This window comes from Fopius arisanus, unplaced genomic scaffold, assembly GCF_000806365.1.
Source record: "Fopius arisanus strain USDA-PBARC FA_bdor unplaced genomic scaffold, ASM80636v1 scaffold00160, whole genome shotgun sequence".
NCBI classification, from domain to species: domain Eukaryota; kingdom Metazoa; phylum Arthropoda; class Insecta; order Hymenoptera; family Braconidae; genus Fopius; species Fopius arisanus.
Genome location: NW_011887899.1, coordinates 120,859 through 134,323, shown reverse-complemented (window position 1 = coordinate 134,323; position 13,465 = coordinate 120,859). Strand labels below are relative to the sequence as shown.

Genomic DNA, 13,465 nt, shown 5'->3' with positions numbered 1-13,465 from the left:
GTCCTTAAAACAACTACTTACACTTATTACTCAAATTATTACTCAATGAAATGTATATATTTTCAGAGTCATTCAGCCGCTTAATGATCTATTCGATTCCAACAATAAAGAATCGGTCGAAACAGATTTCTAGGTTTTTTTTTTCTAGGATTATTCAGCCAATAGAATTGTATCATTCGTCAAGGCTACTTATACTGATTATTTTTCCGACTAAAATAAATGCCACTAAAATTGCACCATTCGACGTTAGGTGGTACAAGCTCCACGGTTTCAAACTGATAATTTTTTGATATTTTTACATGTTACTACATTTATTTAAAAAATCCTTCATTCATTCACGTTAACCATCTGTCGAACTGAGAGTCGTACTTAGGCTGTGGATTGACTCAATGATTCTTGTTTTGGTTCTGAAATTTTCTTAGCGTGTTCTTATCTTATTTTAGTCTCATGGCGCAATTCAATTGATCGTCGCTTGAACGGGAAAAATAATCCCCCGAATACCACGCGAGATTCGAAATTAATCGGATATTGCTGTGTAGGTTCCCTGCAAAAATTTTTCATTTGTTTGCAACGAGCCTATCGGGAAATCTCCGATAACTTCAAAGTTCTTGTGGTATTGTAAGTGAATATCCACTTGTGGTGAATTAATCCTTAATAATTGTGATATGTGATAACGCCAATTTTGATTTAACTATTACAGCTCGAGAGAAAAGTCATAAGAGATTAAATGTGTGCTTTAATTAGATGAACATCTTGTGTTCCTAATTTTTTTTCTTATTTCCAATAGTTTACGTGATTTTGAAATTGTTGTAAATAAATAAATACGATCATGAGTTGCAACAATCAACTTTAGATGTGGCTTCAGCGACGTCAGAAATGTAGAGTTCAGTAATGAAATAGCTTTACCTCCTGCACGGAGAGAAATATTCAAGAAAAATTACGGAACATTTCACGTAATCTGCAAGCGAAGGAATCAACACATAAATTCTACGATCTGTTCCGTAAAAAATTACTCATGCGCCCGACGCCTCACGGCTAGTCATGAGTCACCGTGAGGGAGGTATTTTTACGGAACGTTTCGTAATTTTTCCGGAACATTCGGTAAAAATTCTTGAATATGAAGGAATGTTTATGTTCTGAGGCATAATAAGAATTGAAGTTCCGTTCGATTTTAAAACATCCAGAAAAATTACGTGACTTTTTCGTATTTTTTCGGTGACAGAGACCGGCAATTTACTGAAAGTTCCTAGATTTATTCCCCGAAAACAATTCTCGCTGGCGGATTACGTGAAATGTTCCGTAATTTTTCTGGAATATTTCTCTCCGTGTAGATAGAAATACCAAAATAGTTAGCTTGTTGGATACTATTTTAATTCCCCCTCAAACAACTGGTTTGAAACGACTGTTTTATGATATAAAATTCTTGTGAATTTTTTCAAAATTTTAAAATGTAGTTTTTGATCTACATTAAAAAATTCATAAACATAAGAATTAGTGGAAAAATGAAAAAAAAACTGCGTCAGTTTTTGAGAGTAGAATCATGAGCAAACAAATGAGACGAATCTGAGATGATCAAGTTGAAAGATAATCCGATTTGACATGAAATGCTCCATCTATTATTCTACCTACACTATTGGATTAAAGAATGGCAATTTTAACGTAGGTTACCAGTTCGTATTCGCCCACCCATAATGGGCCTGCCAAATATTCACGTTCCGCGTCCCCTGCCATCGGAAATTTCTTCTGGATTCAGGAATGATGAGAAGACTACAAGACTCCGTCCAGAGACGAGAAACCCTATAGACGATCGCAGAATTATTCCGAAAAAAATGTCACCTGTGCGAGGATCAAGTCATGAGATTGAGACTAATGGAATTGAAGGTGAAAATGCTATCATTGGTGCTAAAATCACGTCCAAGGAGAACTCTGCCACCCAGGACTTCGCAATGACAGTTGTCCCAGTTATTGCTGGTTGCGGTTTATTGCTGAGCGTTGGAATTGGAATTTGGACGCTCAGAGGGAAGGTTTGCGGCTCACTGCACTCGAAGGAGAATTCTGTACGTTTATTACAAATATTAACTTTAGAAGTTGCTTAAAATGTAATGGGAGGAATTCAATTTGAGGAAACCATTGTTTTAAAACCCAATTAGAATCTTCATTTTTCTAAACCAATCAAATTCTTCAAGTTAAATATTTACTTCGTATCATAATGAACTTTTGGATGGATGCCGCGTTTAATTTCAGCATTTCGCCGACACTTTGCAAACATTGCAGTTTCTGACCTCCGATATGTGAGGGTAGTCCTTACATGCCTCCTCCTATGATGATGGCGATAGGGATGGGAGAAAGGGTGTGGGGTGTCATAATTTTAATTGACCAATTAAAAAATTGGGAGGATGGTTTTCCAGATAGGGTTCACTTCATATCCACCATCTCTCTTCAGGGTATCCAACTTTAGCGATATTTTTTTTCGGAAAAGCTCCTATTACACTTTTTAGAATAGACTAAAAACTTTACTTTACGTGGGAAAAAGCTTTAGTTTCTGAACATAGTGTAGAGGTTGTCTTTTTTCTTTAGTTGGAATTTAACTCGTGACGTCAATAACAGCTGCATGCTTCCACCTTCAATCCAATAAATTGTAGTTTTAGAGCATTTTCACTGAATTCGTACAGCGGCCATATTGCATGGTTTGAATCTGTGCAATCCCGACCGCTAGCAATGTTTCGCTCAAGTTACTATAGGGAATAAATTGACGAGGTTATACGAGATACATGGGCAGTGTCGTTATATGATCACTGAGGGTTAGATCTAAAAAAATGGAGTACAGAATGATATAAAAAATGATTGACAATATCTGATCAGAAAAATTCCCAAAAAAACGTATTTAACAATTAAAGATTCGACAAAGTGTAGCAATGGCAATAGTTTGCCATTTTGCAAAACTAAACATTTGGATATCCTTAAGGTTGTTGGGATTTTTTATGGATCTCTAGGCTCTCTTGACATTTTCATTCGAAATACCCTTGAAATTTGATCAACATTCTAGCGATACCGATCCGGTGGCCATCCAGTATTCAGCGAGGGTAGACTGTTCTCAGTGACCATATTTGGAGCACCACTTATGTTCCTTGACCCGTATACTGATCATCCTTCCGGTTTCTCCAATGTACACTTTTTTACATGAACAGGCAATTTTGTACCGACCTGGTGTGGTTCAAGAATGCTTTTGGATTCTTTCCACTTGGGAGCATTTGTCCGATCTTCTTCGGAGGTTGGAAGCTAGTGCGAATGTTCTGCTCACCGAATACTTTCCTTATGAAGTTTTTTGCGGCTTTTAAATAGGGGAGAGGGCCACTTCTTATCTTTTCTGCTTTTCCTCAGGATCGGTCTCTTCTGGCCAAGATAGTTTTCATTTGGCCTTCCTAATGTGATGGCTGCTGTATCCATTCTTGGTCAGAGCCGTCTCAAGATGTTCAAAGTCACCTGGAAGTTTTCAAAAAGTCTAGCAATAGAAAACGCGCAAAATATTTACTTATCTATTCTTGTGTGCTTGTTATATTTCAATCTTTGGCATAAGTATAAGATTGAAGAAAAAAAAACTAATAGCATGTTTTAAAAAAAATTTTGAAGATAGAAATTTAGCACATTGTGGAAGTATTTCATATAAGAAGGTGAAATAATTCTTGGCTATGAGCTTGCTCCCCAGAATTCCAAAATGAGAAATAAAAAACAAGTAATACAGTGGGGAAAATTGTAATAGTGACTTGGCTTTAGGCTTTCAAAGGTTTTAGACTTTCCCACTCGAATCGAAATGCGTAATCATCTTCGTGACCATTTTACACTCTGCCCTGAGAAGCCTTCGAGTTGATAGGTATCAGTATTTTTGCTGTTCAAGCAAACTCGTAGAGCTTGTCGATCATTCCTGTCGAACCATTCTTATCAACGTAAATTGCCTTGGTGAATAAAATCCTGGAGACATCCCATCAAATCTCATCCATACCACTGCATCTTGTGCTCAGATGTTGAGGACTGCCCTCTGGCAATCTTCATTTTTGACCCTAGGGGTCAGTCCCTTTACGTATTCTTCCTAAATATGACGCTAGTGTTCAGTGATGAAGCTTCACCAAAAGAGGCGAAGTATCATCTAGTTCAAGCGCACGAGCTTTCTAGCGAGCTTCTTTGTAAATTCATGAAAGAGGATCCTTGGGTGCGTCCATCCCTTCTCCACTCGTTTCCGGATTAGTTCTTTGATGAAATCTATGTAATAAATCCATGCGGTCTTGTCGTATTGATATGATATTCAGATATTCATTTTTGGACTGCTCATCAGCCCATTTTTTATTCCCAGGGATGGCAGCGTGGTCTGGACTCTGCATCACGTCTAGCGTAAATAGCAATCTTTTCCACCAGTTCAGTATAGTCATTCACTCGTCGAGAGCGGCCTTTATATTTGAGCAGTGCTTAAAATCAGAGCGGAGGTATATTCTTTTACCCCTGTCCTCTCTGTCCGGGATTGTTTGGTGGATGGTCGCGTGCAAGTCCAGTCCAATAGACTTTCTAATGGAAGGCCCCTGGGACTAGATGCCCACACCCGCCCGGCCATACATCTTAGAGCTATCTGTATTCTAGACTGGTGCGTAAGGGACTAGTCCCTTAGAGGGCATTCATACTATATCAGCCCCTGTTGAATTCTTCCCATTTCTTAGGCTGACCTTAAATCTCTTGTGGATGTGCCATTGTGGTTCGCAGGGATCATCCCCCCGGGATAGTAGTTCCGAAAGGTCTCCGCCGAAAGGACAGCCGCATGTTCACTTTTGGCGCCTTTCTATGTTATTTGTAGTAATAATGACTATTAATCCAATTATTTTTTATGAGAAAATAATGATAGTTGCATTCATCAATTTATTCTTAGTTAATGTTGTTGTCAATAAATTTCGATGCAAGATCATATAAAACCTGAATTTTTTCGCTTTCTTAGAAAGAGCAAACGGTGCGTGCCTCTACAATGACCGACGATCCATCATTAATCTTGAAAAACCGGCAGTGTCCGAAATTTCGCAATAGCAAATTTACGGATTTTGATAAAGACCAACAGATATCGAATAACCAACAGCAGGACGATGCGTGGGAATTTCCAAGACACCGATTGAAGGTAAAAGTCGTGTGCAATTAAAAAAAGATTTTATGTCATTGTGGCCGGTAAAACGCGTTTCTGACTCATGCGTGTTATAATCCTCGTCTCCGACTCAGACTATAAAGTCGCATTCGTCAGAATCCCTTTTTCCGTCCTAGGCGTGAAATATACTATAAGGTCCGTACGGGCTATCTATCGGAGGTGATCTTTTGTTTTAATTTTATCTGGTTAGTCTAAAATATATAAAAAATTGGGATCAAATTAGTCATTCAGGGACCACTTGAATGGTAAAAAGATAAGAAAAAAGAAGTGGAAAAATTATCATGGCCGAATTTGCCAAGGTTGAGTGACAACTAGACGCAATGGTAAGCTGGGTATTTTTTATTATTTTATGTCATTGCGGCCGGTAAAACGCGTTTCTAACCTCGCTTCGCTCGGATAAAAATGCGTTTTCGGCCACAATAACATAAAATAGCATCATAGCCACAGTGAAAAAAGTGATTCTGACTCATGCGCGTTATAATCCTCGTCTCCAACTCGGACTATAAAGTCGCATTCGTCAGATTCCCTTTTTTCGTCCTAGGCGTGAAATATACTATTTTATAATCTTGGTAAATTCTTGTCAATTAACGTCGCGATTTGGCGCCCCCCAATAATGTTCCTTCTTTTTTTTCATTATCTTTTTATAACCATTCCAGTGGTTCTCGTAACATAAATTTAATCCCAAATTTTAGAATATTTTAGGCTAACAAGATCAAATTTAAACAAGAGGTCATCTTCGATAAATGGTCCATCCCGGCCTTAATTTATCTGTAAAATTTATTCGGTCATTTATAAAATCATTAAAAAAAGTCCATGGTTGAAAAATGTCAGATTTATTAAGGAATACCAATTTGTAACGTCTGGAGAATTCATAGATTAATCTTAGAAAATCTACTCTTCTTTTATATAAATTAAAATTCCAGGTGTTCAGTATTCTTGGTGAAGGGTGTTTCGGTCAAGTGTGGAAGAGTGAAGCAACGGATATTGATGGCAAATCAGGACCAACGATCGTAGCTGTAAAAACACTAAAAGAAAATGCAACTGAACGTGAACATCTTGATCTTACTCAAGAGTTGAAAGTCATGAAGAGCTTAGAGCCCCATCCAAATGTCGTGAGACTCATCGGATGTTGTACAGAACGTGCACCAATTTTCGTAATTTTGGAGTATGTCAGTGGCGGAAAATTGCAGAGTTTCCTAAGAGCTTCAAGGGAGGAGAGAAATCATGGAGGTCCTGGATTGACATCCAGAGATCTGACGGGTTTTGTATACCAGGTGGATAATTTTTTCATTATTCAAAATATAATTTTATCAATTTTTTTTTCTATTCAACTTTTTGGATTTAATAGGACAAAAATTTTACTATACTTATTTTGTATTGACGTGTGTTATTTTTCGGATAGATTGCTAAGGGAATGGAATATCTAGCTTCGAAGGGAATAATCCATCGAGACCTAGCAGCTCGAAATGTATTGATCGACGAAAATCGTGCTTGCAAAGTTGCAGACTTTGGATTTGCCAGAGACTTAGCAGCTAATCAGATTTATGAGAGGAAGTCAGAGGGGCGGTTACCTATCAGGTGGATGGCCCCCGAAAGTTTATATGATAATATATTTTCCGTCAAATCCGATATTTGGGGTTTTGGTGTGTTAATATGGGAAATTGTAACTTTGGGGTCGACTCCATACCCTGGAATGGCGGCAGCGGAGGTGAGCATTTTCTCATGAGTTTTCACTTGTAATACCATAAAAGCTTTAAAATTATTGTACAATTCTTCATAGGTTCATTGCAAAGAAAAAAAAATTTACAACATTTTTCCTTGCCTACCTTATTTCTATGCAGGAAAATTTCAGGAGAATGTTGGATAAATTTTGAATATCGTGTTGTATTCGGAGATAGTATATTTCTGGACTGTTGGGATGAGCTTTTTTACTCGTGTGGTGTTCGACGAGGAAATAAACCCCATCCCAACAGTCCGGATAATATTTTTCCGTAGTGATTTTCAAGTTTTTGAGTTTGGAAAGTATGTAATACCAATTCCCAGATGAGAAATCATGAGAGGCAGTACGGAAAACTATCCTTTCGTCACTAGGAGTGATGAACCGCGATTCTAACCTCACTTCTTTCGGTTAAATCATGGTTTCCAAGCCCAGAATGTTATCTGACGAATGTCGGTTTATAATTCATTATAATCCCATTCGGATGGTAATACTTTTATCGTCTGATGATATAATGTACCATTACAAAATTTGATAAGATTCGTTTTTTGCTAGGAAGTTTAAGAGAACTGTCCGTCTTATTGTGAGAAACGAGGAAATTTATCGAAGTATTGTCATTCGAATGGTCCCGTACTGAAGTCTACTGAGACGTTCGAATTTGAATTCGAGTGAACTTCGGATTAATCCGTGGTAAAATGTTAGGACCATCGGATCGGCACCAAACAACTTGTATCAGAGGGATTTTATCACAGATAGGACGTGGGAGTAGTTCCGTTTGAGCAGCTGTTTGAAGTCAGGAGGTATATGAGAGAGGGTAAGCTAGCGGAACTCCTAGGAATTTGGTAGATTCGGAGACTGAGATGCTGTGATCATTGATGGTGATATGATGATCTGAGGGAAAGAAGTGCATTCGGCTACAGATCATTTGTTTTGTTTTCTCTTCAGAAATTTCTAGTTGCCGATTAAGTAGATAGTTTCTCACTAGGTTTGCCGTTTTGGTTAAAATTTGAGGTAATTTATTAAGGTTCCTCTTTTCAGGAGAGCGCAGTCATCTGCGAACATTATTGTTTTGATTTTCGGAGATATAAAATGCAGCAGTTGAAAGAGATAAACGTTGAATAGGGTTGGACTGAGGGCCCAGCCTTGGGCCGTTTCTTTGTTTATGGGTTTGATGTGGATAAATTTTTCGTTGATTACGAAGTGTAGTACTCTGCAGGCAGTGCAGAAGTATATAAGATCAGCGATTTTTTTTAAATACCAGTGGACGTTAGAACGAAGTAGAAATTGAAGGCCCCGTTTATGTCGATGAATAGGCTAGCGACGTACTGATTTTCTCCAAAGCTAGTTAGAGTTCCAGTGCTGAGAAAAGTAATATTATCAGCACAGGATTTGTTGCATTGGAAACCAAACTGTGTTTGGGGTAGGAGCTGAAGATCTTCAAGCCACCAGCTGATTCTGAGTCAGATCATTCTCTCGCTAAGTTTGAAGAGGCACGGTGCCATGGAGATGGGTCTCAATTTTCCGGGGGACTGTTTGCAAAGGAAGAATTCTAATAGTATATTTCTCACGTGGGGAGGAAAAACAGATACGTCTTCCCCACGTGCAAAATTGCTACCCGAGCCGAAGGCGAAGGCGAAAGTGTCGTTTCTAACCGAACGAGGTGAGGTTAGAATGCGCACTTTCGGCGCATGTAGGCACAAAATTTTTTTTCCATAACGCAGAGAATGTTCTATTGTTTAAGAGTTCAGATCCCTCTAAGTATAGTTTTCTTTTGAGGATTGGGAATGGGTAGGTAGACACGGTTTCGGTTGTTGGAAAAGTTATATGTGGGGTTAAGATCCCGGGTGTGTTGTTAGGGGGGTGTTTTATGTTTTTTTGCTGCTGATTTTGGAGAAGTTCTTTGTATAGAAGTCTTGTTCTGAAGCGGAATCATTATTTACATCCATTTTGGCGTTAAACTGATCTGTTTTTATTGACATGACACCGGATTGGACCTGAAAGGTAGGCTATTGTGAAAGGGGTGTTGGCTCTACGTGGGACTTTGGCGTCTGTGGCGGCGAGAAATTTTTGGAGAAGTTTTTTAAATATTTAATGTAAGGAGAATAAAGTGATTAGTGGCCACTACTGTACAATATTTTATAGATTGGGTCGCAGATTTTTAGTTTAGAGCGGGAATAGAGAGAGTGAAATATCCAGAGGTCTTACTCCGGCTTCGGTTTGTTCGGAACTTTTTCTTGGTTTTTAGTCACAAAACAAAGGAGTGTATGATAGAAGTGATTCTCAATAGCTATGGGTATTGCGGGGGTCTGAAATTAGACAGTCGATTCTTATTATTTTTGAATAACCTTTTTCGAATCCATTTTGAAATGATTCATGATTATTCTGATATTATTTTTGTTACCTTCTACCTGGCCGATGGTGGGCTTTAGATTAGTATATAAAGTTGCCCATTGAGGAATTTCATCGGGATTTTGTCGTTTTTCTTCTGAGGAGATTTTGATAAGGGTAGTATTGGATTTGGAGAGACGTGTGGTCTTGGGAGCTTTGACAGGCTTGTCTGAGGTAGTGGGAAGGTAGTTAAGAAGGTAGGGGAAGGAAGGGAGGAGGGGGTGAGAGCATTGAGGTTGGTTATGGCTGTGTATGAGATGGATAGGTTTTCCTTTTTATAGAATTTTTGAAATTTTATCAATTTTTAATTGATTATTTCGTTGTTCATCTAGCTTACCTACATTTCTCGTGCCTTTGTAATATGGATAACCTTTGTAATTACCTGGCTAGCCAGTTTGTTTACAGTTGATGCATTTTAATAAGGCTTTGTTTGAATTGGTGGGTAATGGGCATTCGCCAGGTGGGTGGGAATCGCCACATTTCACGCATATGAATGCAAAAGCGCAATCAGAACTAGAGTGGCCAAAACCTTGGCATTTTTCAATTGAAAAAGGGTGTTCCCAGGTAATTTTTTGATAAAGTAGGGTTTTAATGGTAGTTAGATTTTTTAGAATAGAATCGTTGGTTAGTTGTATGAGAAAAGTAAAGTGACCCGTGCTTTCGTTAGGGATCATCTTTGAAATTTTAATAATGTTCATCTTGTCTCGTTTTAAGTCATTCACTGATTGGGTGAGTTCGTCTTCAGGAAAATCTCCGTAAATATTTTTTAGAACAATGTGTTTGTTTTTGTCGGACTTAGGAGTGCATGTGTATTTGTGTATGTATATCCTAAAAATACTTGTTTACTAGTGTTAAATGTTATTAAATCTTTCGGGAAGATGGTAACATACTCGAAATCTTTGGGTTTTTTTAAGTAAAACTTATCTTTAATATTCTGTTCCGTTGTTGTCAGTAGCTTAGCTTATCAGTAGCTGGAAATCTCTCTAACCGGCTAGCAGCTATATAGGATGGATTGAATTCACACATTTTTGACATTTGTGAACGGTCTGTTCGAAGAACTTCTTGGATCGAATGGGGGAGGAATTCTGCGCGTCTTATGTCAACATAAAAATTTGGATTTTCGCTCCCGTCAGGTGTTGCGCTTACAGTATTTATATGTTACAGTATTTGAATAGGGTCAGGAATGTTTGTTTAACGCACAATAGGGGAAAGGATGAGGGTTATAATATGGCGGTTTTGTGCGCAGTTCAAACAATGAGGAGCTCACATACTATGCAGTAGGGCTCTTATGCTTCGTATCTAATCATAAATTCACTACTTTGAGATTTTAAAATTATTCTAAGTACTGGATTCATGACAAATCGATGCTAACTTTTATCTCTGCAAGTGTTATCTCAATTTACAATTTATTTGGTCATTTTGGAGCACTAAATTGCGCACGACAATCGTACTGTAATCCTCACCCCACCTCATTATGCGCGAAACAAACGTCCCTAAACCTATTCAAATGAAACGTAAATACTACAAATGCGCCACCTAATGGGAGCGAAAAAATAAATTTGCATGTTGACATAAAATGCGCAGAATTCATCTCCTGGAGTAGGTTATCTGGAACACACGTACAATGTTGCCATACAATCATTTGAGTTTTAGTATATTATGCAACACGTGCGTAATATATTTTTTGACTCGTGGGGGGTTTGTAACACGAGCCGAAGGCGAGTTTTACAATCCCACGAGTCGAAAAATATATTACGCACACGTTTCATACAAAATTTTATGTCATCGCGCCCGGAATCCGCGATTTAACCGAGCGAAGCGAGGTTAGAATCGCGCGGTTACGGGCACCGATGGCATAAAAACCAATAAGAGTCGAGTACAAAATTAAACAAGATATAGATAACAATATTCCTCAGATCAAGGGCTGGCAAAGTTTATTTAACAATTAAAAATTCGGAAAGATCAGAAAGTGGTGAAATTTTAGACAAAACTCACATTTCATAGGACAAAAATTGCTACTTTGACGAATGATATCCTTAATTAACTACGTTCGCCGGGAGTTGGACAAGATGAACGTTGGACCAAGGTGGATGTGAAATTTGGTGGAAATGGTGTAAATTGAAACTTAATACCTTTTCACCATCTTTTTCGCCTATTCTGCCGCAACTGTTCATTTATCCAAGGTTCAAGGATCTAATGAACCTCACACATGCTACAGCACATTGATTCCAAACCCTCCACGATTCAAAACAATCAAAAAATTAATCGTTTTCGGAACAGCAGAGGGAAGAATTTACCACAATCACATTTGAGCAGTTCTTGACACCTTTCGGTAGTTAACTTTTGAGTACAAAAGTTGTGACGGGAATAAAATAATAAGTTTTATGCGTTTTAAATTTTGCGAAATTTCTTCTCGGAGTTCTGTCGGTGTGAATTACGTTAAGACAGTACCCTCGGTACATCATGAGTCAAGCTGGAGTACTGATGACTTTGATGAACACGGTAGTTTGGCTTGACGATATTGCCGCCTGTGTGATGCGTTTCCACCTGTGTATTGTGCTTTTCTAATGAGAGCTCACCTAACCTAAGTAGCTTTGTTGCCACATTGATTAATTTCACACTTAATTAATTTTAGCATTCATAGTCGATGAATTATCATTTTCTAACGCGTAAAATAATTTTAAATATCTGTACATAAAGCTAAAAAAATATGAAAAACTCACCGTTGGAATTTTCAATATGAAAGAAAACTTTGAACTGCCATAAGACTCGATGTTAATCGTCGGAAAATAAGAAAATTAACAACTATGGTTCTAGCCCATCCAGGCTTGCAAAAATTCAACTGATTCATTTTTGCATTAAAATCTATCTGTGGATCAATTTTCATCGAAATCTCATCGTTGCTTCGATATACGGAAGTACCAGAGGGAGGTAAAGATATGATACTGGTCCTTGTGGGTGGCGGAAAAAATATCCCCGGAAAAAATATCCCCCCAATCATACATTTCATTTCTGTCGCCCTTTTTTTTGTGTACATATTTTTCCAAAGGAAGGGGGGTGTAGAGGGGGGCCCAGGGGCGGAGCCCCGGTGAGGCCCAGGGGCGAAGCCCCGGTGAGGCCCAGGGGCGAAGCTCCGGTGGGGTCCAGGGGCGAAGCTCCGGTGGGGTCCAGGGGCGAAGCCCCGGTGGGGGGCCTGGGCGGGGGGGCGAAGCCCCTTCCCACTCCCCACATAACACATTAAATGAAAATTTGGGAAAAAAAAAGATGATTTTAATTTCATGGGGAACCCTTAACCCTTTTATATGTCATAATAAATAAAGAAATTTTTTTTCTAAAATGCAGTTTGTAAATTATTAAAATTAGGATTTTCAAATATTTATTATTAGGAATTAAATATTAGAATTTTTCTTGGGGATAATTTTTCCGGGATATTTTTTCCGGGGATATTTTTTTCGGGGATGTTTTTTCAGGGATTCGGTCTTTGTCAATATTTCAGTCAGAAAATAAAATACGCCTATTTCTTAGAATTTGAGTGTTTATTAATCTGGTAAGAGCTCAAGAAACACACCTGAATTCACAAGCCTCAATTCAAAATAAATTTAAATAGTAGAAAAAAAAGAAAAAAAATTTCAAGGACCTTTATCGATTGTCCCGATTTTCTTCATTTTCACACCTTTATTCATGTTCTGTTGTCCTACTGCGAATTTTTAAAAAAAGCAACTTTACATAAAAACTATTCAATCTATTTTCATAATTGAATTCCATATAATTCAACAGGTCATGAGAAAAATTAAGGAAGGCTACAGATTGGACAGGCCAGAGCACTGCAAGCGAGAACTGTACAACATTATGTATTATTGCTGGGACAAGGACCCCTCCTGTAGACCATCTTTCAGTGAACTTGTGGGATTAGCGGAGGGGCTTCTTCTTGATGAAATTGATTATATTGAGTTGGATAGATTTCCAGACCACTCTTACTATAATGTTCTGAACCTCAGTGGTGAAAAACTCTAGCATTAGCATTCATATTCTGTTGTAAATGTCACTTTCCTTTGCTCCCTGTAATCACTCACATAAATGTTCAATCGATGGTTGTCTTTACTTTTTAGAGATATCACACGATCCTCCAACTTTATGTAATTATCCATGTTTTATTACGTTTTATATAAATGTTCACCTGTTGA

At 38.1% G+C, this 13,465-nt stretch overlaps 1 protein-coding gene across 1 annotated transcript in view; it reads left to right on the top strand.

The window, feature by feature from the left end:
- Positions 1-13,465, top strand: part of Cad96Ca (tyrosine kinase receptor Cad96Ca) — a 39,855-nt gene extending 26,390 nt beyond the window's left edge. Inside the window, exons 4-8 of the mRNA XM_011314386.1 lie at positions 1,664-2,057; positions 4,979-5,152; positions 6,100-6,450; positions 6,579-6,884; positions 13,059-13,465. Of these exons, the coding sequence (XP_011312688.1) occupies positions 1,664-2,057; positions 4,979-5,152; positions 6,100-6,450; positions 6,579-6,884; positions 13,059-13,295 (1,462 nt within the window). The 3' untranslated portion in view covers positions 13,296-13,465. The remainder of the gene's footprint in view (positions 1-1,663; positions 2,058-4,978; positions 5,153-6,099; positions 6,451-6,578; positions 6,885-13,058) is intronic.